General features: G+C 42.4%; 1 protein-coding gene across 1 annotated transcript in view; it reads right to left on the reverse strand.

Annotated features, from left to right (window-relative positions):
- Positions 1-26,377, reverse strand: part of ppl (periplakin) — an 86,302-nt gene that overhangs the window by 25,391 nt on the left and 34,534 nt on the right. The window contains exons 4-13 of the mRNA XM_072268930.1: positions 26,098-26,218; positions 22,782-22,907; positions 22,191-22,232; positions 21,794-21,955; positions 18,634-18,741; positions 14,230-14,325; positions 7,271-7,393; positions 5,331-5,477; positions 2,646-2,800; positions 39-136 (exon numbers count right to left, since the gene is read on the reverse strand). Of these exons, the coding sequence (XP_072125031.1) occupies positions 39-136; positions 2,646-2,800; positions 5,331-5,477; positions 7,271-7,393; positions 14,230-14,325; positions 18,634-18,741; positions 21,794-21,955; positions 22,191-22,232; positions 22,782-22,907; positions 26,098-26,218 (1,178 nt within the window). The remainder of the gene's footprint in view (positions 1-38; positions 137-2,645; positions 2,801-5,330; positions 5,478-7,270; positions 7,394-14,229; positions 14,326-18,633; positions 18,742-21,793; positions 21,956-22,190; positions 22,233-22,781; positions 22,908-26,097; positions 26,219-26,377) is intronic.

A 26,377-nucleotide genomic window follows, 5' to 3' on the forward strand; every position in this document is an offset into this window, starting at 1 on the left:
CTTCTACTTATCCACAAATCACTACCATAAAAACAGACCTGGTGTGTTGACATGTTTCAACTCGTTCAAACGTCTCTGGACAATGTTCTTGGCTGTACTGCTCTTCAGCTTGACTGCGTTGTACTGATTAGTGATTCTGGTTGGAGAAGAGCGAACAATGAGAAGTGTCTGATTCACAAAATCACCGGGGAAGGAAATTTATAAGTTTAAACCAATGAAAACACCACGGGAGAGAAGCTCGCCTCTGGTCGCTCACCCTAAACTGCTGGTTGAGATTTGCTGGTGCTTGTGCTCGGGAAACTGAAGAATGGAGTTGAATAACACAGAGCCAATTTAAACCTGGTAACCAAAGATTAATGCCCATTTCCCCATTCCTATCCATAAACTTTGATCAGTGTCCTGGGATTTCTCATCTCCAAGTGATCCTGAACCGAGGAGGAATTCATTGAGAGATCTCGTCTCCAAGAGGTGGCACCTCAGGGCAGAAGCACCCTCACCATCTGGGACGTGCCCGCTTCTCATTACTAGGTGGTACAGGAGGCCAAAGAGCCACACTCATTGATTCGGAAACAGCTTCTTCCCATCTGCCATGGATGGTCCCAGAACTCAACAACGCTTCCTCATTATCGCTTTTTCCTGCATTATTTATTTCTTTTGTAGCTGACAGTAATTTTATGTCTTTGCAACATACTGCTGCTGCAAAACATCATATAAGACAGCGATAATAAATCAGATTCTAGTGGGTCTGCACTCACACAGAAGGGAAACCATTTTAAGAACATCTTAATCTTCATTTTCAGTTGGCTGTCAGATAGAGCATTGAACGCAGTCCAAGTGTACACCGTAGCAGTTACATGGGGCATTGCCAAAAGAAAGCAGCATCACTTATCGAAGACCATGCCCTCTACACACTACTACTTTCAGGCAGGAGCCACAGGAGCCTTAGGTCCCGCACAGCCAGGTTCAGGGACAGTTATTACCCTACAACCACCATGCTCCTGAACCAGCGTGGATAATTTCACTCACTTCAACTCAAAACTGATTTTATGACCTATTAATTTTACTTGCACAATCTATCTTCTTTTGCACACTAGCTGTTCGTCTGACTTAGATTACAATTTTTTTTCACAAAATTCTATTTTTTTCCTCACAACCTGGTATGGAAGTTGTCCTGTCCAAGACTGGAAGAAGCTGCAGAAGATCGTGAACACAGCCCAGCACATCACACAAACCAATCTTTCATCCTTGGACTCACTTTACACCGCATGCTGTCAGAGCAGTGCTGCCAGGATAATCAAGAACATGACCCACCCAGCCAACACACTTTTTGTCCCTCTTCCCTCCGGGAGAAGTCTCAGGAGCTTGAAGACTCGTATGGCCAGATTTGGGAACAGCTTCTTTCCAACTGTGATAAGACTGCTGAACGGATCCTGACCTGGATCTGGGCCGTACCCTCCAAATATCCGGACCTGCCTCTCGGTTTTTTTTGCACTACCTTACTTTCCCTTTTCTATTTATGATTTATAATTTAAATTTTTAATATTTATTATCGATTTGTACTCCAGGGAGAACGAAGAGCAGAATCAAATATCGCTGTGATGATTGTACGCTCTAGTATCAATTGTTTGGCGACAATAAAGTATAAATATCTGTAAGAAAATGAATTTCCAGGTTGTATATGGTAGCACCTACATACTTCGATAATAAATTTACTTTGAAATTTGAAATGTCCAAGCTAATGACTAAATTCGCTCTGGTCGCTACCTTGAGGCTGACTTCAGTATCAAATGTTGGTCAATACCAGCTAATCATTGCCACGGAGGCACGGTGCTGTTCTGCCCTCCTGGGCAGCCTCACAGAAAGATGGAAACGAAACAGATAATTAACTCATTTGTTTTACGGTTGGCCTGATTATAACAGAAGTCTGTAACAAATGTTTTCTGTTAAAGAAGAGTACAGTATCTGGCAATTCAGAGTATCCATGCCAATTGCACCTCTCACAGAGATGTTAATGGTCACACACTGTATATCAGCCAATGGGTGCTGAAGCAGGAAATTTTGGACTAACCATTTTGGGCTCATTTCCAAATAATTTTTAATATGAAAACGGCCAAAAATTGGTCCTCAAGTACCGATCAATCCCTTTTTAAATAAATAGCTGATTTTGTTTTGAAGCAAATGGTACGTTCACAAATCCATTCAATAAACATAAGACTTTTCACCATCTTCTCTGCAGATCAATTTGACCGCCTTTGCTGGGTAATACTGAGATCACAGAAGTTCAAGCACACTGCACAGAAATGATATTAAGAACCTCTTTCTAAACCTTCTGGATTTTTAAAAATATATTCATGGAGCATATAAGATGAAAGCATCTCCAGTTGCTCTTGAAATCAAGAGGTAGCTAGGAGTCTACCCGGTTGTTGGGCTGGAGTCATATTTACAGCAGATCAGAGTAACAGATTTCAGAACAGCAGATAGGTCTTTACAACTAATGGTCTTATAGTAATTCTTATTTTTATTTCATACTTAATTACATGAATTTAAATTCACCAGTTGCCATGGTTGGGTTCCAGTTTGAATCTCTGGGTCAGTGATTCATCAGCTTAACAATTATACTCAAATAGGATGGTTTACAGACTTACTCATCTCCGACTGCTATTGCCTCAGGATCAGTTGGGGGGATTATGAAGCAAACAGCAGGGGCCTTCTGCTTCTGACCAGCCGGATTAGACACCTCCCAGTGTGTCCCATTGATGTTCTTGAGCAGTGTATACTTCTCTCCACGCTGAATGTCTGTCTGCCAGAGGAAAATGCAAGAAAGATTTGCTCACATCAGTTTAAAGTAGCAATGGAGATACATGGGACTATAGAAGCTGTGGCCTGGAGCAAAGAAAATTATTGGAAGAACTCAGCAGGCAGAGGGGTGATCAACATTTTGGGTGCTAATGCAGGGTCTCAAACCAAAATATTTGACCACCATTCTTCCTCTACAGCTGCTGTTACACCTACCAAGTGTCTCCAGCAGTTTACATAACACAGCACTAGGGTCTCTTTCATCTCCTATCTCTGCCTATTACATAGACATTACTTTTCATTCGACTGATCAAACAAAACAATGTTTCTGAAGATCATTGTCTCACAAAAAAACCCATAAAAGTTGATTTTGATTGAGAAGATATAAAGAATACAGAGCCAAGACAAGTACAGATCAGGCGGGAGGGACTGAATAACCCAGTTATTTCAAGGTTCCTGAATCCCTCCCCTCAAGACTAAAGTTGTATTTTATCCCTCCTGGTGACCTGAGCAGGTGGCATTTGTATCTTGCAGGGTCGGGTAACCGGGCCAAGCTCACCACGCTTTACTGTATGGTCTTGGAGAATCAATACCTAACTTCTTGTTTCATTTGCATCTTCTGGCAAACTTTCCAACTGTTTCTTCCCATCAAATCCATCTCATAATTTAAGTGGGGCAGATTTGACAGCACTGAAAGATTGATTTCAGTAACAATCCCAAGACGTTTGCTCTTGTAATATTAGAGCTAGGCACACCTGACAGTGATAGCAAAGTATTATTCCACAGTCAGCATCATAGCCTAACAAACAAACAATCTGGTTTTCAAATTTCTGCCTGGTAGAGATTTTTGATACTCCCAGTTAGATAGTACTTTGTGATTATAGCTTTGGACAGTGGAGTACACCCAGGGGAGCAGGTGGAAATAGTTTTGTCTGAACACATTTCCCTGGAGAGGCTTACATAACCGAGTTATTGAGAACAGTTAGAGGTCATTTTCAAGAGGGAAACTTGAGAATACTGCAATAGAATCAGCGACTTTCAATCATTTGTTGTGAAACAGAGAAATGGCAAAAATCAATTCTGGGCTGAAACCGTCCTTATTTATGAGGGCTTCTTGAATCTTGATCTCATTATCACTTCAGATCAGTTCTTTAGTGTGGCAGAGAGTGAATTTGCCATTTTTCAGACAGAATGGACTTCTATCAAGGAAAAGTATAATCTGATGTAATCACTTTTCTACTTTAATTCCAGACTAGCTTCAAGCTGAATCTAAATGACCAATGCATTTAAATTTATAAAATGTTTAGCTGAGTGGATGAGAATAATTTCCCTTTTCAATGGGGGTGGGGGGTGGGGGTTAAATACTAGAGGTGTCGATTCAAAGGAATTAGAGTCACGCAGCCCAGACACAGGCCCTTCGGCCCCTAATGTCCCTACTGCCCCTTCTACCTGTCTGCACTAATCTATCTACATATCTGCTTTTTGAGATACAGTGCAGAATAGGCCCACCAACCAGCAATCACCCGATTTAGTCCCAGACCTATTACAGAACAATTTACAATGACCTATACCAGATGGTACATTTTTGGACCATGGGAGGAAACTGGAGCACCTGGAGGAACCCATACAGTCATGGGGAGAATGTACAAACTCCTTACAGGCAGCAGTGGGAATTGAACCCAGGTCGCCAGTATCGCAAAGCGTTGTGCTAACCACTATGCTACCGTGCCACCCCCTTCATCTGCACTAAACCGGTAGTTTTCCACCTGTTTGTGGTTTTGGAGGAGGATTAGGGGGAAAAAGTGTTACAGAATTGTGTTCTCTTTTTTAACCCTGAAGGTGCAGGGTGTCTAGAAATCACTAGGTGGAAGTTTATAGCAAGCAGAAACTCATAACACACTTACTGAGACCTGTCATTCACCTGACTTACTGTAACTACAAACAACCTACCAAGAGCTGGAAAATGAGATTAGGTTGTGAACTGGGAGTGAGTGGGTAGCTTGTTCGGCTGATGTGGATAAAATGGACAAATTAACTGCACCTTTGTAATTTCATGAGAAGCAAATTAACTGCACCTTTGTAATTTCATGAGAAGCAATTAGCTAACTGTCATTTTGACGCTATTTTCACATTAAAATGAAAGCACACCATTGGGAAGAAGATGCATTACATCATGTTGGCTACGGAAATCAAATTGATTTCCCTCACATTTAAAAAAAATGCAGTACAAGCCATAATTAGTAGATGTGTAGCTCAAGGTATACTAAATTGTCTGTTGTTCGAATTATAACATGGTGTAGCTTAATCTGGATTTTGCACCTTAAATAAATCAACTGATTTAGTTCTCCAAAAAAAAAGAACGAAACCTAGCTGAAAAATTAATGTTCTCAATAGGGTGGAAACACATCATTTGTGCTGGAATGTAATTAAATTTTTAAACTATAAAGGAAAGCTCATTCAGCAATCAATTGGCATTGTGAGATTTTCTACTAAGTTAAGTCAGAGAGGACATAAATCGAGTCGAGGTATCCTACCTCTTCTGCAACAAAGTCACAGAGAGCCTCCACTGGGACAGGCTTGGAAGGGCTGGCACGGCGGTACTTGAGAGGCAGCACCTGGTAGCTGCGATTCTTCAGGGTTTTCACTGCATCATTGTACTTGTCCAATGCTCGGTCTTGATCCTGAAGCAGGCAAAGCACAAAGCAACATTAAGTGTAGTGTGACATCACAGAGAACAGAAAAAAGGCTTTCCGGCCTACTGAGTCCATTTATACTAATCCTACATCCTTGTCAACGCTCCCAGATTCTACCGGTCACTTTCACTCTAGAGACAATTTACAGTAGCAATTACCCTACCGACCCACGACCTATGGGATGGGGGAGGAAACTAGAGTGTTCAGAGGTAGCTCATGAGGAAGAAGGTCGAAATTCCCCACAGATGAAGTCAGGATTGAATCTGGGTCTCTGGCTGAAGCTCTACTTGTGAGGCCACTATGTTGCCCCCTCCTGCAGATTTCAACTAGAACATTGATTAAACAAGACTGCACAAATAAAACACTGGATCTTGCTGGAGCCCTCGTGTTCACCTGGATTAGATGTGAAAGGCTCATCCAACAAGCTGTTGGCAGCCTGGAGGGGAGCTGCTGGGCCTGAAGGCCCCAAATGAGGGATTACAAAATGTCTTTGGTAGAGGGCAAAGCAAACTTTGGAGCTCTGACTCACATCAGAGCCCAGAATTAATTCTTAAGAGATTTTAAATACACATTCAATTAATTAATTCATCCCTGAAGAAGATGGCAGTATTTGTCATTGAAATGTTGGCTATAATTGACATCTGTACCCAGCTGGAAGTCTGAGAAGAGTTTATTCGTAATACATTATTAAAAAAAAACTGCAATTCTATACATTGAAAAATGAATTAAAAATTAAAGGACTTAGAATTGGAAACATTAAAGTAAACTTATTTAAAAGCTTCCTTCATGCTTGAATTATCAAGGCTCAAAAGTCTTAATAACTATCAGGATGCAGGATCTTATGAAGGCTATGAATAAGGTAACTGCAAGCAGGCTTTTTCCACTGAGGGTTGGGTGGGACTACAACCAGAGGTCATGGGTTAAGAGTGAAAGGTGAGAAGTTTAAAGGGAACATGAGGGGAAACTTCTTCACTCAGAGCCGTGAGTGTGTGGAATGAACAAGTGGTCCATGCATGCTCGATTTTAAGAAAAGTTTGGATAGGTACATGGATAGTAAGGATAAGGCTGCCTCTGGTCCCAGTGCAGGTTGATGAGAGCGGCGCCATGTAAAAAAAAAACAGCCATTGAAAGGCAGAGTAGAAAGGGCTGAATGGCCTTGACATCTTATGTTCATATGTAAAAGGAAACAGAAAACCAGGCTGTACTCCTTTTAGTGAAACGAGGACCATGTCTACACTTTCGGCCATTGCTCTGAATCAGTTTCCAGAAGTCACCCTACATTCCCTTGGGAGACAGGGCTGACTGAGTACTGTCCCTGTCAGAAACGCAGCACACAACAGATTAGGTTCAGCTGTGTTCCTGGTATTTCTCAAAGAGAAAATAATAGTGTTTAACATATCTCTTTTGATATTAGCTGAGTTTGCATCTCTCAAAATGTGAATGATTAAAAAGCAGCACACACAAAATGCTGGGAGAAACTCAGCAGGTCAGGCAGCATCTGTGGAAAGGAATTAAAAAGTCTATGTTTCAGGCTGAGGCCCTTCATCAGGACTGGGAAGAAAGGGGGAAGATGCCACAAGCTAGAAGGTGAAACTAGGTGAGGGACAAGGTAAGTGGGGAGGTGGGTGGGGGGAGGGAAGTGAGAAGCTGGGAGCTGATAGGTGGAAAACGTAAAGGGTGGAAGGAGAAGGCATCTGATAGGACAGGGGGAGGGACCATGAGAGAAAGGCAAAGAGGAGGGATTCAAAATCTGCTTCTGCATCACCAACACTTCTACTTACTTGGAGGTCTTGGAGCAAAGTTTGAAGCTGGAATTCATCTTTGAAATCTGGATTGTACTTCAAGTCCAGGTCATTGTCAATTTTTTTCAGAAGTTCCTGCATATCCTTCGAGTCTTTGTAAAACTAAAGTATTTAAAAGATAACATTAAAAGTGATTGCACATTTGTACAGACAGTGGGCTGCTTTGTTGTCTTAACATTTAGAGAGATTAAAATCAATTCTGAATATATTCCAGGTAAAAGAACAAGAAAAGGCAGGTTCTTAATCTGCAGGCAAAGAAAAGAGCTTATTGTTCGTGGGTCATCCTAAAATCATCTTCATCACATATTAACTGAACATATCAGAGCTGTGATATACAGTAACCAACCTACCTCTGGATTGGATGCTACATCTATGCATAGAAAATACAGAAAGAGGCAAGGGAAGGCAATGAGTGTTCACAAACCTCTGACTCTCAAAGGCAAGCAGTTACTTCAGTCTCTGGCTATGTGCTTAATAATCTTGCACTTATTTCAGACACAAAAAGATAATGCGCTTCAGGCCTTAAGGAGAAAGTTCTGAAAGGAGGAAGTTGAGCTGCATTTTAAGGAGATTCTAGAAATTATTTTAACTATCAACATTTTGGATTCTTTCAATGAAAGGATGACAGCAAGAATATGAAGGCTGCAATTCGCAGAGAAGTAGAAGCTTGAAGCAGTCTGGAAGGGAGAAGAATATCAGACTGGAATAGCAAAGAAGGAACACACACAAAATGCTGGAGGGTCGCAGCAGGCCAGGCAGCATCTATGGAAAGGATTCTGCCTGGCCTGCCGCGTTCCTCCAGCATTTTGTGTGTGTTGCTTGGATTTCCAGCACCTGCAGGATTTTTCTTGTTTGTGATTGGATAGCAAAGGAGGAATTGGATGGGAGGGTTTGAAGAAATGACAGAATGTACCACTGGATCAGAGGAGAGGAGAAGCTGATCCTTCAAGGACTTTGGTGGGTGCAATGTGTGAAGGTGACTGAAGACTGCTCCCAACAGGATGGACAACAACCAATGTGCAGAAGACAACAAACTGTTCAAATACAAAATGAGGAAAAAACTGCAATAATAATAATCAATAAATATCAAGAAACTGTGATAAAGAGTCTGTGAAAGTGAGTCCATAGACTGTGGAACACTTCAGTGATGAGGCGAGTGACGTTATCCCCTCTGGTTCAAGAGCCTGATGATTGTGGGGTAATAACTGGTCCTGAACCTCGTGATATGGGTCCTGAGGTTCCTGTCCTTTTTTCTGATGGCAGCGGCGAGAAGAGAGCATGACCTGGATGATGGATGTCTCTGATGATAGATGCTGCTTTCCTGCAACAATGCTCCATGGAGATGTGCTCAGTGGTGGGGAAGGCTTTACCCACGGTGGACCGGGCTGTATCCACAACTTTTTGTTGGCTTTCTCACTTAAGGGCACTGGTTTTTCCATGCCAGGTTGTCAAAATTTCAGATGATATGCCAAATCTTCACAAACTAAGGAAGTACTGTTTCTTTGTAATGGCACTTGTGTGTTACCTGGATTGCTTTGTTTAAAATGTCACTTTAATTTGTGAGAAATGGGAGAAAACAACAACTGTGTATTATAGGCGTGCTTCAGATGAATTTTATTTGCTCCCCCCTTTCACCACTCCTTTCTGGACTTGCTGGCAGTCTACTTCCCTGTTCTGATCTCACTTACTTTGGAACTCTTCCTCTCAGTTCAGCCAACACTGGTACTTAGACTAATCGGGCAGGTGGAAGAACCCGAGTTTATAGATCTGTGAAAAACAACTATTAGTCTGCTTAGTGTGTTTTTTTCATGCAAAAGTTTACAAAGCCAAACAGATGCAAGGAAGTTATATACCAATATGATTTGTACACCAGTGTCTTTATCAAATTAAAATAGACTTTGGCAGAATCCAACATATACTTTATAAGACATAAATTCCTGACATCTGTGTTTTTATGTTTCCTGAACATTTCTCAGAATAACAAGTTTGTTATTAATGGAATAAATAGCATTTGTATGTTCAACTGATTTTGATGATTGATTTAGTTACGAGGCACAAGTCCGTTCAGCTCACTCGCTGGCTCTCAGCAGAGCAATCCCACTACTCTCAGTTCCCCCATACCCTTGATCCTTATTCTCTTTCACGTGGCCGTCAGTTCATATTGATTCATCTACCAGAAGCGGATTCATCTACCAGAAGCAAATTAACCTATCAGCAGATCTTAGATGCCTCAAGCTTGTTGGGGAAAAAGCTACACTGCATTTTAAACTCAAGGAAGGTGTTTTCCTAAAATTAGAACTTCCTTTTTCTGTGGGGTGTGGTAAAGGCGTGACCTATGTACAGTGAATGACTGGCACAATGCATTTCATGACAGGCTTTGACAGCTCATTGTTTCCTCAAGTACTGGGGTCAAGGTGCAGTGATACACAACCTTCCCCACGCTGCACAATTTGCCGGTGACTAACATGCGTGTGTTCAATTTGCTGGAGTACCACCAACTTCCAAAGTATAATGCTGTGTTTAGTGGATGTATTGCTAAAGCTTTATCAGTTTTTGAAGCATTGTCAGTAGTTTGGGGCCTCTTATCTAAGAAAGGGTGTGCTGGCATTGGAGAGGGTCCAAGGAAGTTCATGAGAATGGTCCTAGGAGTGAAAAGATTAACATATGAGGAGCATTTGATGCTTTGGGCTTGTATTCACTGGAGTTTAGAAGAATGGGGGTGGGGGAAATCTCATTGAAACTTATCAAATATTGAAAGGCCTAGTCAGGGTGGATGTAGAGACTATATTTCTTATCGTGGGGCAGTTGAGGTTCAGAGGGCACAGCCTCAGAGGAAAAAAATGTCTCTTAAGAACAGAGGTGAGGAGGATTTTCTTTTCAGCTGGAGGGTAGTGAATCCGTACAAAATCGATTGCCACAGATGACAGTGGAGGTCAAGTCATTGGGTATATTTAAAGTGGAGGTTGATTAGGTTCTTGATTAGTAAGGGCTTCTAAAAGTTACAGGGAGAATGCAAGAGAATCTGGTTGAAAGGGTTAATGAATCAGCCATGATGGAAAAGTAGAGCAGATGGATGGGGCTAATAGCCCAATACTTCTCCTATATGTCTTTTCATATCATCAGATTCAAGCTCACTGGTCCATCAGTCAGCTGAAAATGGGTGGCACAGTGATGCATCTAGTGGAACTGCTGCCTCACTGGTCTAGTGATGTGGGTTCAATCCTGACCTCTGTTGCCATCTGTTCAAACGTACATTTTCCCCGTGGTGATGTGGGTTTCCCCAGGTGCTCCAGTTCCCTCCCACATCCTAGAGATTTGTTATTTGGAGATACTACATGGTAACGGGTCCTTAGGGCCCAGTGAGCCCGCAATTACACCAGGCAAACAATTAACCTACTAACCCATACGTCTTTGGAACATGGGAGGAAGCAGAACACTCAAAGGAAGCCTAAGCGGTTGTGGGGAGAACACACAAACTCCTTACAGAGGCAGAATTGAACCCAGGTGCTGGCACTATAACAGAGTCACTCCAACCGCTATACTACAGTGCCTTCCAAAGATGTCTAGGTAACTGGCCACCGTAAATTGCCTTTGGAGCATAGGTGAGTGGTAGAATTTGGGTGGGCGTTGATGGGATCATGGGGTTGGTGTTTAATGCCCTGGTTATGATTTTTACTGTTATGTCGTAGGTGTTTCATTTCAGCAGTTCTATAAGAGCAGCCTGTTCTGCTTCCAGCCTGTTTGGGTTTGAGCTAAGATAAGGGGCTTTATTGTTCGGCTTAGGAATGCGGTGTCAGCCAGTCAGGATGGTGGAATTGGGAGAAGGTCCTGGAGAACACTGGTGTGGATCAAGGTCTTTCTGGCGGGAGCTGGGAGAAGGCGGGAGGGAAGATGGCTGAGGGTGCCGTCCCTGGTCCACAATGAGCTTTGTGCAGATGAATGACTCCAAGGAGGAAGGACCAATACGCCCGTGGGACAGCCTGTTTGCTCGAGATGGATTTCAAGTGACATTCAAATGGTGGTGTGTGCTTTCAGAGGGTCTAGTGTGAGAGTTACAGACAGGTTCAAGATGTGGTCCAACTTACGTGTTTTTTTGTTTTATTTTCTTTCTTTAATAAATCATTGGTTAAGTTAACACACAAGTATACTTTCTTTATAATTGTATGCGGCGTACGATCTGTTATTTCTTGCCGAAGGGTGATTGCCCGGGGCCAGTAAATCACACGGCATTCACGTAAACCGGGGTTTGGGTGGGAAAGACATCCTAACCTCATGGGTTTGACGGGACCAAAGTCATACAAACCTTAGATGGAGAAAGGGCGGGGAGTCCAGTGGCAGTTAGCAAGGGGCCAACGAGCCGCACTCCCACAGACACGCAGTAAAAAGGGGTTTCAGGCACAGCCCTCCCCATCATTGAATGCATTTACAAGAATCAATGCCACAACAAAGCAGCATCCGTCAAAGAACACCAGACTCCCTCCCACCACCCTGTCCATGCCAGCTTCTCGCTACTACCATTGGGCAGGAGGTACCTTAGGTCCCACAACAGCAAGTTCAGGAACAGTTCAGAACCATTTGACTCATGAACCACATACAAAAGCTTTTTACAACTCATTATTCTCAGTATTATTATTTTATTTGCACACTGTCTTTTTTTTGCACATTGGCTGTTTATCAGACTTCAGGTGGTTATGTAGGTTTTTTTTGTAAATTCTATTGCATTTTTTCCTGGAAAAAAATAAATCTCAAGGTAGTATATTGATACATGTAGTTCAACAATAAATTTACTTCTTAATTTTTTTTTGAGGTGTTGTTCATCTGTGTTAACATTGACGCTCAAGCTGTCCTTTATCTTAGCAGATTCCAATGGACTTTGCTTTTTGTTCTAATTGTGTTTTCTTGTAAAACTTGTGTATATTTTATAGGTTACTTATGTTTTTCTTGTAAATGTTGTGTATCTAAGGCTATGTACCTGTGACACTGCTGCAAGTATTTTTAAGATGCATTTATGCATACATGTACTTGCGCTCATAACAATAAACTCAACTTTTGACATATCTGAGGTAAAGAAAAATCCCTTACAATCAAATTGTTTTTTTTTTAAATCAACAAAAATTATTGTTCCAGCTGGTTGCACTTCAACAGGGAGATTCAGAAATCAGCTGTCGTTTTAACAACCTGAGTGACATTCCCCAGATTTGTGGAGAGCCCCTATAACAAGCAATAACGGTGATTTATTTATAGGTTTAATAAAAGGCTTATGGCTGCATCCTTGTTTACTGACCAAGGCTTTCCACACTCTGATGCAAGTAAGTGACTTAGCAAGGTTAGACCCAGCCTTCTATGAGGTGAAAATTAAAACTAGGGCCCTCAAGCCTAAGCAGTCATTTAATTAGATCATTTCTTCAATATTCATCCTTAATTCCATAACTACACACAGCAAAATCCTATCTGTTCGATTTTTAGGCTGAGGAAACATTGTCATTTTTCATGGAATTAAATCAAAGACATATTTGCTAAAAGTAAGGCTCACTGCAAAGTAAGACTACCATGCATGATTACTGCCTGTGGACAGGGGTGAATTCTGCTTTTCCTCCAAGTGTGTCTTGTCTCAAGTTCACCAGCAAACTTAAGAGTAACCAGCTAGCCAGCAACAATCAAAAGCTGAGAGCTTTAAAGGCAGTTTCTTGCGGTACTTAAGGTTATCCAAACAGGAAGCTTGATGGCTAGGTGGGAAAGATTTCAATTTCTGAAGAAAGCAACTGTACGTGAGACAATTTGGAACAATGGTGCTTATATATCACAGGACAACTACGAAGAAATGTCTCTTGTCCAAAAGGCATGTTTTTGATTGAGGAGATCACTTACATAATCTATATTTTCCTGACCAGTAGCTTGAAATTAAATTTCATTGCAGGAGAGTGCTTGTTCTATTGTTTTAGAGGTAGAGTGCACAACAGGCTCTTCTGGTGCGGTGAGCCCCACCACTCAGCAATGCCACCTTTTAAGTCCTAGCCTAATCACAGGACAATTTACAATAACCAACTAACTGGTACATCTTTAGACTGTGGGAGGAAACTAGTACAACCAGAGAAAATCCACACACACTCAAAGGAAGGATGTACAAACGTCTTACAGAGGGCCCTGGAACTCCAATGCCTCAAGCTGTAATAGTGTGCTAACTGCCACGCTACCGTGGCAACCATTGGTTTCAACAAATGAAGCTCAGACCCTAAGCACATTAGTATTCTTTATTCGTTTCTCTAATCCCCTGCCAAATACTCTGATTTAATCAATTTCTAGTGAGGTATTCTTGATACACAAGGAATGAATTAAATCAAAGATATGTTATTTTTAAATAAGTTGCCAGTAACTGTAAATAAAGTTTATAGAAAGTTTCCAGTCTCAGTGGAGAGTGCAAACTATGTAACATCTACACAAATCCCTTCTCCCATGTCCAGACACAATGGGCTGGCTCCTGCTCTGGTAGGTTCCTCTGTGTTTCCCCAAAGGCAGCCACATCATACCTTCTATGTGAGGGTTCCTGCTGTGTGTGCATTCCCCTCTGGCTTCATGTGCACAAAGACATTGATGTTACTACACTTGGCTGAACACTTCCACATGTTAGAGTCTCAAACACTCAGGACCCCAAAGAAAAGTTGCATACTCCAAGTCAAATAAAACTCTGCTGTATCGTGTGCTTCATGTTTAGGCTGTGCAATTAAATCTCTAGGTTCTCATTACCATTGTGGATGTCAGCTGATAGTATAACAGGAGCATGCAGTGTGCAAAGCCCCAGTCACATGTAATAAGCAATAAACGTATGACAGGAAGCATTTCAATTCCCTCACGCATCAAACCAAGAAAAAGACAAACTGAGATCCGGGTCCGCACAAGCCCACTATGACGGCCAGACTGATTCCACGGCTCCCTCTTACCTTGTGGTAGTCGTCCATGTTTTTGAGATGATTCTCCTCACAAATCAGCAGGTTGAGGTATTCCTTCCAATCTGCATGCACAGCTTCCATGTGGGCCTGAGAGAGAGCCATAACCGTGGCATCAGCATCAGAATTATTGTCGAAGCAAATCTAAAAGATCTATTTTTTCCCCCTGAAATCTCTATGATTGACGAGTCGTGGGGACGCTGTGCTGGCGCCGGAGTGTACTGACTCTTGCAGGCTGCCCAGCACAATCCTCACTGATTTGATTTGATTTGATTTGTCACAAATGACGCATTTCACTGCATGTTTGATGTAGGTGCACTAATTAAAGCTAATCTTGGAATTGTTTACAGCAGAAGTAACATTGCTCCAATTTTTAAAAGATGAAGATTCACTGCAGCACAAAATATTGGTCTTTCAATTGTAAAAAATTGTGTACTTGTTACAACCATCAGGGAAGAGGCTGAAGGCTCACACTCAATGATTCAGGAATATCTTCCTAACCGGCATCAGATTTCCGAATGGTCCATGAACCCATGAACATTCCCTCATTGTATTAAGCAACACACAAGCGGACATTAATATTATCTTTGCACTGTAAGAGCAAGGATGTGATGCTGAGGCTTTATAAGGCACTGGTGAGGCCTCACCTTGAGTATTGTGAGTTTTGGGGCCCCCATTTTAGAAAAGATGTGCCGGCATTGGAGAGGGTCCAGAGGTGGTTCACAAGAATGATTCCAGGAAAGAAAAGGTTTATCATGCAAGGAATGTTTGATGGCTCTGGGTCTGTACTCACTGGAATTCAGAAGGATGGGAGGGCGGGGGGATCTCATTGAAATCTCTCGAACATTGAAAGGCCTAGACAGAGTGGATGTGGAAAGGATGTTTCCCATGGTGAGAGAGTCTAGGTCAAGGGGGCACAGCCTCAGGATAGAGGGGCACCCTTTCAAAACAGAGATACGGAGAGATTTCTTTAGCCAAAGGGTGGTGAATTTGTGGGATTTGTTTCCACATGCAGCTGTGAAGGCCAGGTTACTGGGTGTATTTAAGGCAGAGATTGATAGGTTCTTGATTGGACATGGCACGGAAGGTTATGGGCCAAGGCTGGGGACTGGGTTTGAGGAGGAGAGAGAAAAAAAAAAAGGATCACCCATGATTGAATGGCGGAGCAGACTTGATGGGCCAGGTGGCCTAATTCTGCTCCTATGTCTTATGGGCTTATGGTCTTGTGTATTATTGCTACAGAATGACAAATTTCACATTATATAAGACAGTGGTAATAAACTTGGTTCTGACATATTAGAGAAATGAGAGCAATAGGATGAAAGCTCTTCATATGAGCACAAGGAATTCATGTCACTTGCACTGGTATTTCAGGTAAACTGTCTTCTACTTCTCAGGTGGTCCCTTAGGATGGAGAATGATTCAGTTTTTCTCTGTTCTGGGGGATCTGAAGGGGCTGATGAGGTTGACGTGAGACCTGCAGACTCTGAGCTTTAGGTGGTGGGCAGATGCACAGCACTGGGTTCCTTCTGCTGGGCTTCTGAACGCTCCCAGTGAAAAGACTAGCAGCTCAGCGCTTCCTGGAATGTTCCTGCTCCACCCTGGGTGGCGATGGGCAGCGATTCCCTCACGTTGGCGAGGAACTTGTGTTCTTCCAAAACAAACCCGAAGGACATTCATTAAGCCTACCCTCCCTCCTGGTGATCTGCTGCTGTGACAGAGCTCGGAGAGGGAATCACGTCAGAACCAGGATCAGGTTTATCATCACTCACCTTCAGTATGACATGAAATTTGTCGCTTTGCGTAAAAAATACTGTAAGTTATATTCCCTCTGCACCTTTTTCCAACCCTGAGCAGTGGCCCCTCCACACCAGACGGTGATGCAACCAGTTGGAATGCTCTCCACGGTACATCTGAAGAAATTTGCAAGTCCTTGGTGACAAACCAAGTCTCCTTAAACTCCGAATGAAAGGAGTGCCTTCTTTGTAATTGCATCGGTAAGTGAGGCCCAGAATAGATCTTCAGAGATGTTGACACCCTGGAGCTTGGAACTTGTGGATGACATGATCTGTTGAGTGTTACTTTGGCCTCTGTGCTGGGGGTATTGGCCAAGGAACAGACACTGGATTTGAGGACAGCATGGAAATAGTTTTGCTTGTGTTTTCCCAATGCTTTGAAGTGCCTACTATAGGCAGGCCAAATCTCAGAAGCACAAAAAAAGGGCAGTGATCAACAGCTGCTCGGTTGACCATGATTCCATTTAGCAAGTGTGACCTTCTAATGTACCTCTTTAGACAGCTGTGGCTCACTGAATGGAAAAGTGAATTTCATTGTTACTGCTTGCCTGGGTGATTCCCAAGATATGGAAAACATGAGGCGTTATAAGGCCACTTTGTGAGCAGTTATTGGCCCTTTATCTAAGAAGGGATATGTTGGTATTGGAGATGATCCACAGAAGGTTCCCAAAAATGATCCCGGGAATTGAAGTGTTAACATGTGAGGAGCTCCAGGCCTGTATTCACTGGAGTTTTGAAGAATGAGGAGGGGTTTCATTGAAACCTTTCAATGAAGGCCTAGATAGAGTAGACATGGAGAAGGTGTTTCTAATAGTGGGAGGGACTTGGACCAGAGGGCACAGCCTCAGAGTACAAGGATGCCCCTTTGGAACAGAGATGAGGAGGAATTTCTTTAGCTGGAGGTTGGTGAATCTGTGGAATTTGCTGCCACAGCCATTTGTGGCAGCCAGATCATCGGGTATATTTAAAGCACAGGTTGATAGGTTCTTGATTAATAAGGGTGTCAAACTTTAAGGGGAGAAGATATGTTAATGGGGTTAAGAGGGATAATAAATCAACCATCATTAAATGTTGGAGCAGGTTTGATAGGCCAGTTGGCCCAATTCTGCTCCTGTGTCTTGTGGTCTTAGTTTCTGTGGTCTCACTGTGGATTTTTATTGTTGGAGGGCAGTGTAGTATGATAGAGTGTTACACTTTGTGAACCACTATTGGTTCATAATTGATTTTTATTTATTTAGAGATACAGCACAAGACTGTCCCTTCTGGCCCACTGAGACACGCCACTCAGCACCTCACCACCAACTTAACCCTGGCCTAATCACACGATGATTTACAGTGACCAATTAACCAACTAATCAGCATGCCTTGGGTCACGGGCGGAAACCAGAGCACCTGAAGGAAACCCACGCACATGTGGGAAGAGCATACTGTTACATGCCCACAGTTTGAACACGGGACAGTGGGATGATGTAATGGTCTTGTGAGTGGGATGATGTAATTGTCTTTGACCGTGGAGTGATGTTACGTCGTGTGATGGCATGGTATTTAAACAAAGCCCGCCACTGTGACGCAGTTTTTAAATTTCTATTTAACGGTGCAAACACGTTGTTGCCAGCAGTTTCGCCAATCACTACCAGTTTTAGTTTGTTGCACAGTTGTTTTACTTTTACAGTCTAGTATTGGAGAGGGAATACCTTACCAATGTACAGGAACCCAAAAGATTGAGTAAAGTTAACGACATTCGGTGTTTTGGATCGACTGTTTGGAATCAGAATCGTCCGGGAAATTGTGGCATGCACGTTGGAGTTAAACCCCTGCAAAAGTTAGGAGGTTTGGTGCAATGTCCACCTTCCAGGGAAAAGGTCAGTTACTTTGAGGCACTTTATATTCGGCGTGACTCCTTTGACAAGGCATTGCTGGACTGTGATCAGCAGATTCGTCATTTTCTTCGGAGGAATTGTTGCTGCAGTAAAATCTCTCCTTAAAGACTGTAAAAATCACTAGGACTTTTCAACTTACTACTTTAAGACTGTGCTTGAATGAGAACTCATTAAGAGCTATTTCTAAGTTCGATTGTTTGTTCGAGATAGCCGCATAATGGTTAACTTCCGGTTTTGCTCGTTTGTTTACTTTTCTACGTTTCTGAGTAGAAGTTAATAAAAATCGTTGTTTATTTATAAAACTTGACTCAGTTGTACATTCACTGCTGCTGATTCATAACAATATAAACTTTCTTAGGGATGACACCAGAACTGAATGCCGAACTCCACGCCCCAAGCTGTAATAGCGTCGCGCTAACCGCTATGCTACAGTGGCACCCCGTGATGGATGCAGTGCTCAGTGAATGAGCTGACTGTGGTTTGGAGCTCACGCCATAAGGGCATAGACTGGAAGACATAGGAACAAGTGGGAGGAGGTGTTGGAACAGGAGCGTTGTTTTTACATTCCATGTGACAGACCGCAGAAAGACTCCTTACCATCATTCCATTTGTCTTCTTCCTTGAAGATACTGACTGTATATCTACAGTTTATGGTGGAGTGCATTCTGACAGGCTGCATCACAATCATTCTGCTATAAGTTTGGGCTCTACGTTCTAGTTACCTCAACAGCATTCCTTCCTGGGTGGTTTATCTGTAGCAGATTGTTGCCTTCATCGTGGAGTTTGGAAACAGCTGCTTCTTTAGCTTCCAAGTGTCGGTTCACAAAACTCTGCAAGAGGCAAGCAAAGTCTCAGGTTTGCTGCCGATCTCCCCTCTACCACCCACCCCTTTCTAGACCCGAGAGGTACAGCATAAGATTTGCACCACGCCGGCAGAGGTAAATTCATGGTTACAAACACAAGAGATTCAGCAGATACTGGAAACCCACCCAAAATGCTGGAGGAACTCAGCAGGTCAGGCAGCATCTATGAAAAGGAATAAAGAGTTGACGCTTTGAGCTGATACCCTTTATCAGGACTGAAAAAGAATGAGGAAGAACCCAGAATAATCACGTGTGAGGTAGGAAAAGAGTACAAGCTAAAAGGTCATAGATCGGGGGCATCTTAACCTGATGTCCATGAACCCCTCGGTTAATAGTAGGGTCCATGGCATATAAAAGAGTTGGGAGCCCCTGTGATAGATGAAGCCAGGTGAGGAGGAAGGCAGGTGGGTGGAGGATGGGAGGGAAAGGAGTAGGTGAGTGTGAGGGAAGGTAGGTGGGTAGTAGCTTGCTGCTGGGTAAATTTATCATTTCATCATATCAGTATATTGAGGTCGTAAAATTCAGCCCTTGAACTTGCTCTGCAATTCATGGCCGATCCTTTGTCTTGATAGTACATTTCAGTCCTCATAACCCTTGATGCCTTTAATGGCCAGAAATCTCCTTCTTAAATATATTTAGGAATTTATTTTCCACAGCCTGTGTGATAAAGAATTCTACACATTGACCACTTCCTGACTGAAGAAATTTCTTATCTCAGTCTTAAATGTCTCTCCCCCACCTTTTCAGACTCTGACCCCAAGTTCTAGATTCCACAGTGAAAACATCTTCCCTGCATCCAGCATGCTGAACCCCGTCAGTGGTTTGCATGTTTTAATGAGAACTCATTTTTCTGAATACAGATGTAGTTTACCCAATCTCTCCTGATGCAACAGTCTCGCCATCTCAGGAATTAGTCAGGTGAACCTTTGTGACACTCCCTCTGCAGATGGAATCTCTTTTAGTAGAATGGAGATCAAAACTGTGCTCTTGCAAGGTCACATGACACCCTGGTCTGGATACACACTGCAGCCATTTTATTAGCTAATCAGCCAATCACGTGGCAGCAACTCAATATATAAAAGCATGCAGTCATGGTCAAGAGGTTCAGTTGCTGTTTAGATCAAGCATCAGAATGGTGGAGAAGTATGATCCAAGTAACTTTGACCATGGAATGATTGCTGGTGCCTGATGGGGTGGTTTGAGTATCTCAGAAACTTCTGATCTCCTGGGATTTTCATGCCCAACAGTCTCTCAGTTTACAGAGAACGGTGTGAAAAAAAAAAAAAAATTTGGTGAGCAGCCATTCTTTGGGCGACAATGACTTGGTAATGAGAGAGGTCAGAGGAGAATGGCCAGACTGGATCAAGCTGACAGGAAGGTGACAGTAACTCAACTAACCACGTGTTACAACACTGATGGGCTACAGCAGCACCACAGCAGGTTCCATTCTTGTAGCTAATACGGTGGTAATTGTGTGCATATTCCTGTTCTTTCATCATTCCTAGGAATAAACCCAGAAACTCCCACACAGTAACATAGTGTGAATACCGTGCATTCTGGTTACCTGTGCCATTAGTTAATCAGGACAGCTGCTCATTTGGGAGAACTTCTGAAGAACAAAAACTAATTGAGGAAACTGCTGGGATTCCCTTCGTTTATTTGGGACACTCTGATTAATTGGGGCGGGAGACTGTTGCTGAACAGTTCCTATCTAGCATCAGTCGTGTGCACTTGCGTGGCCATTAGGCTCTACACCATGCTTAGAGCAAAGAGTTTCTAAGCAGCGTCAGTTGCTTGTGTTTGTGTTCAAAAAGCAGTGATTTTTGTCGCTGAGAGCTGGCGAGAAATAAGCAGCAAGTTTGCTCACTGTGGCTTCAAGCAGTCAGGCTTAGAGAAAATCAAACAACTTCACTAGATCAACAAGTTAGAAACTATGAAGATTTTGACTGTTACAATGAAAAATGAAGATTTAGAGGATACAATTGTTAATATGCATTGTATGAAAGCAGTCCATTATCGACACTAGGAGTCCGCATTGATTTTGCTCACTTTAGGTCAATCAAAAGAATACGGCTGGTTTATAGTACTGCAGTAGTATTGACAGTGTTCTAATTTGTTCTGCATTTCATTTAAATACATAAATTGTTACTCAGTTTGTCCTTTTTGTACCTTTTTAAACTATTTCCATGAAATTTCGGCTGATTGGGGCAGTCACTTAATTGGGCCAGATGTACTGGTCCTGAGGTGTCCCAGTTAACCAGAACCCACTGCACTTTCAATACTTCCATTGGCAGACTAGAGTATAGAATTATTTCTTTGCAGTTTAACTTTCCTGTGCTTGCTTATAATTTTAATATGATTACTTGTATGTGTATAAATGTTCAGTGAAATTTCAGTAATAGCTGATTCTGTATTTTTCTGGAAGTTTTTCTGCAGCCACCACTGAATCTGATTATTTTCTAGGTTATTCCTTGTGTTGGCACGTGGCCAAGTGGTTAAAGCATTTGTCTAATGATTTGAAGATCGCTATTTCGAGCCTTGGCTGAGGCAGCCTGTGTGTCCTTGAGCAAGGCACTTAACCACACATTGCTTTGCGACAACACCGATGCGAAGCTGTATGGGTCATAATGCCCTTTCCTTGGACAACATCAGTGTCGTGGAGAGGGGAGACTTGCAGAATGGGCAACTGCTGGTCTTCCATACAACCTTGCCCAGGCCTACGCACTGGAAACCTTACAAGGTGCAAATCCATGGTCTCATGAGACTAATGGATGCCTAAATAAAAAATTCCTTATCATTGGAATCTCTTATTATCTCTCGTCTGAGGTAGATTTTAGTCTAAGACGTCTTTGTTCTTTTACTTCCTTTTTTCTTGTTACATCTAATTAACCGCCAGAACCAAGTTTTATGCCTCATTCTTAACTTCCAAAGAACCTCTGGATCACAACATCACCATATCTGACACCACCATGTCAAGTGCCCCCCCAGATCATGAGTGAAGGTTTGCAGTTGACGTCACCTCGTACTGACGGTGGCGGTTTTTGTAGTCCAGGTTCTGGTCACTCCAGTCGTAACGCAGTCGGTCCTCCTCCTGGGTGTCCATCCAGTACAGCTCATTGGTGCAGCTCTGCATGTAGTCGCGGAGGCTTGACAGGTCCTTTTGCCGCTGCTGTGTTCCTCCCTGCATGGATCAAACCAAATAGACATTGACCTTTACGCATAGCAGCATTTTTACGGGCTGTCCCATTTTGTAACAAGATGCTCTCTTATAGTTTTAACAATGGATTAGCAGAGTCAACTCTCTCCTGATGTTGTCAATATTGGAGCTCGAATATTAGTTAATACTGTCAAGCCAATCTAAGTATATGAAAGATTTTGGGTTGATACCGTTTAGAACAACATGTCTTCATACTCACCAGAAGTTTGTTGTACTTCAACTGGATGCCACTGACGTAATCCTGTTGAAAGGATGGAAGAGGGTGTTTTAACAGATAGTACAATATATTTTTATAACAGAGGATTTCATTCAAAGATAGACCCTTTACAATCCCCTTATCCCTCACAACATAAACTTTCAATGGGGAACCATTCCACTGTGAATCTCAGTTTACAGGAGAAATTATGACAGTGAAGTTCATAGGGTTGATGGTTACTCAACAGCTGAATTCTGAGCTGTGATGACTTCCCATGAATCGACTGTCTTGAAGCAATTGTTTCTCAACATCCATGCTGCATCCTTGAAGGATCACAATTAGATGCAAAGATTTAAAATAGCACAAACAACGCTGCTCTCTGAATAGTTATTCAGATTGTACAACATTCAATGGACACAATTAGTGCAACAGAAGGTTTTTGTTAGGCATTTCATTACTAATCTGTCCAGCACAAAATCATTTGCTGAAGGGTCAGCTCCTTTGACATACGACTCTATGTTAACATTCCCTGACCTGCAAGTTTCCCTCTCACAGCTGTAAGGAAGCGTCACACTTGCTGATTGCTTTCTTTACCTGATTTCCATTCTTCTGGATGTGATCCCCAATCGTTTCAACCTCTTTAGTGAAGAGCTGGTGGTGTTCCAATTGTTGATCGACAAAAGGCAATTCATTTCCAAAGCCCTGGTTGTTCAGCTCTGTCTGAAGGAGGAAACAGACGCAGGAAAAATTCACAGGAGGAAATTTTGCATTCATTAGAGACCATAATCTCCACAGGCAGAACAATGTTGCTTTGAGATATTGACCCAGATATTGAGGTACTAGCAAAGTTCCCAATAATACAAGGCAAAGTTGACAGCAACTTTTGCCAACTGCCTGACCATGGTCGACTGTATTGATCCAACATCTGTTTATAATGATACCTTACTCATCTGCAGTCAATGCCATTGCCATCCTCCATTTTAATCAGCACAGGAATTACCGTGGGGATGTGATTCAGACAGTTCCCTATTAACTGGCACTGAAGACCAATGGAAAAACATAGTTAGTGGGACCAAACCTAACCAATTATTTTTCAGCATGTTCGAAAACTGCTGCTGGGAGAAAGATTTTTCTGGCTCTGGAAGTGTTTAGAAGAATGGCATCTCATCCATTCAGGGGGATGTTGCTGTTGAGTGATACAACAGTTTGCTGTGTACTACAGCTCCAGCGACTTGGGTTCAGTCCTGACCTCAGATGCTGTCTATGCAGTGCTTACACCTTCACTCTGTGTCCAGATGTTTGCTCTCCTCCCACATCTGTGCTGGAAGATGAACTGGTCTAAGTGAGAAAAGAAGCAAAGGGGAGTTGATGGACATGCGGGAGAGAATGTGCTTCAGGGCTCTGGAGAACCAAGGAGAGGGGGCACAAGATTATTCTGCTGGAGTTGGCAAAGATTTAATGGGGAAATGGCTTCCTCCATGTTGTAGTAAGGAAGCATGTACATTTATCTATTTAATATTTTCCCTTCATCCACTACACATGCCCCAGCCTTTACTCTGCATCATGTACAATGATTTAAATGTAATTTATAATTCTTGTTTTTCTACTTCCAGCTTTGCAGTCTGTATGACTCAGTGGGTTTCACCCATGCTGACTGGTAGATGAACCTCTCTGGTGACAGGCACTACCAATTCCCCAGCAAAGAGCAATTCAAATGCTCAGAACCCCTGCCGATGAGGCTGAGGAAAGTCTCTGATCAACCCTATCCAAAATGAATGGCAAAAACCGTTCCTCATGACTCATAATAAAATCCAGAGTAATTAAGGAAGGCTTGCATTTATATAGCACCTTCCACTCTCTTTCGTGACATCAAAGGGCACTTTTCAGCCTACATAATAACAATAAATATTGCAATGCAAAGAACAATGTGGCCAAGGATCTTTGGCAGAAACTTTAACCTCTGTGTGAAACTTGCATGACCTCCCTGTGACTCCGCGACTTTCTCCTAGTTTCCACCTGCATTCCAAAAACATATGGATTAATGGATTAATTGTCCCTAGTGTGTCGGTAAATCTGGGCAAAGCTAAAAGGGATGTGGGAAGGAAAAGATGAGTTGGGAATGGTTAGTGTAAAATGAGTGCTTGCTGGTCGGTACGTACTGTGTGCTCTGAAGGGTTTCTTTCTATGCTGTATCTCTCTATGATGATAGAGAATCAAACATAACCTAACCAAGTGATAAAGTGGATGTAAGGGGTACCAGTTCCTACCATGATTCCCTCAAGTTCCTACATTCTTATTTGTAGATACTAAACGTACACGGGCCCACAACGTGGAATGTGAGATTAAAGTTCTTCAGGAAGTCCAAGACCTCCCTTCTGCCCAGTGGTCACTGATCTGATTCACAGCGCTACTTTCTACTCTCGGAATGTCGTAGTGTGGACAAAATCACCGGAGAGACACGGCTGATAGATATGAAGTGGTCTTTTATTCGACAAAATGAGACACAGCAGGCATCATATTGAGACCCTTTCCGTAGAAGAGGCTTGCTCAACCTAACATTACGTGACATTTATATGCTAAAGATCAAAGGACAATTCTATATCTACAACCTACAATGCTTCCTTTGAATTACATACAACTTTCACACCTCCTTCTTCACACTGACACTCCAGTCAACCAAATGAATGTTAACTCCCATTGTCTGGTTTCTCAATTAACAGCTCTAGGAACCTATTGTCCAGAGCCACATTTTAAATTTAATCTACAGTCCAAGTTCAGGTCCAAAGATTAGTGGCCGAAATTAGTTGCTGCAGTTAATATTATGCTGTATGTCCTAACCCAAAAAAACTGCCCCAGAAATTTTTAACATCGTGGTTAAACAGGTGACAGCGTCACTTGGGTCAAAAGCTTCAAGTCCAAGGGCATGGAACGGAGTGTTAAAGAATCAATGCTAGCAGACTGTCGTAGCACTGAAGTAGTGCTGCTCTGTCAGAAATATTGCCTTTTTCTGAGGTGTTACACAAGATATAGCCTGAGCTCTCATCTGGATGCAAAATATCTCATGGCAAAAAGAACAGAGCATATGCATTTGGTGCCTTGTACAATATTTATCCTTGAATCATCAGTTCTGTAAAGATACACAATTATCAGTCATTGCTGCTTTGATGGAACCTTGCTCTAGACAAATTGGGTGCAACACTTCTCACATCAGGGATTGCACTTCAAAATTACTTCATGACCTGTAAGGTATACTGGGACATCACGAAGACAACAGAGGTTCCGCAGATGACTGAAATCTAGAGTAACACGTGAAAAATGAACATAGAAACATAGAAATCTAGAGCACATTACAGCCCCTTTGGCCCACAATGTTGTGCCGACCATGTAACCTACTCTAGAAACTGCCTAGAATTTCCCTAGTGCACAGCCCTCTATTTTTCTAAGCTCCATGTACCTATCTGAGGCTCTTAAAGGACCCTATTGTGTCTGCTTCCACCACTGCTGCCGGCAGTGCATTCCACGCACCCACCACTCTCTGTGTGAGAAACTTACCCCTATAATCCTCCTGGTACCCATTTCCAAGCAACTTAAAACTGTGCCCCCTCATGTTAGCCATTTCAGCCCTGGGAAAAAAAAACCTCTAGCTATCCACACAATCAGTGGCCCTTATTATCTTATATACTTCTAATCCTTCATCGCTCCAAGGAGAAAAGGCCAAGTTCACTCAACCTATTCTCATAAGGTGCCTTCTCCCATCCAGGCAACATCCTTGTCAATCTCTGCACTCTCTACATGCCAGAAGAACTCAGCAGATCAGGCAGCATCATCCAGCATTGTGCGTGTATGTTGGGACATCATGAAACACAAGTAAGAGTCTTTCTTTTTATTTGAAATATGGTGCTTTTATTACCTGCTTCTCCTCAATCAGTTTGGACCAATCGATTGTCGGAACTCCATCTGGCCGGCTCAGATTGTAAACCTTCTTGTGTTCCAGTCGCAGCTTCTTGATTCTTTCTTGCAACTGCTTGATACTGAAAAGAAAATTCATTCAGTTACCAAGAGTCTTGCACTTTGATATTTTCAAAGTTCAAAGGAAATTAATTATCAAAGTACAAACATGCCACTATATACTACTGAGATTCTTGCAGGTATTCACAGTAGAAAAAAAAGAAATGCAATAGAATCAATGA

Source organism: Mobula birostris, chromosome 9, assembly GCF_030028105.1.
Source record: "Mobula birostris isolate sMobBir1 chromosome 9, sMobBir1.hap1, whole genome shotgun sequence".
Lineage (NCBI taxonomy): Eukaryota > Metazoa > Chordata > Chondrichthyes > Myliobatiformes > Myliobatidae > Mobula > Mobula birostris.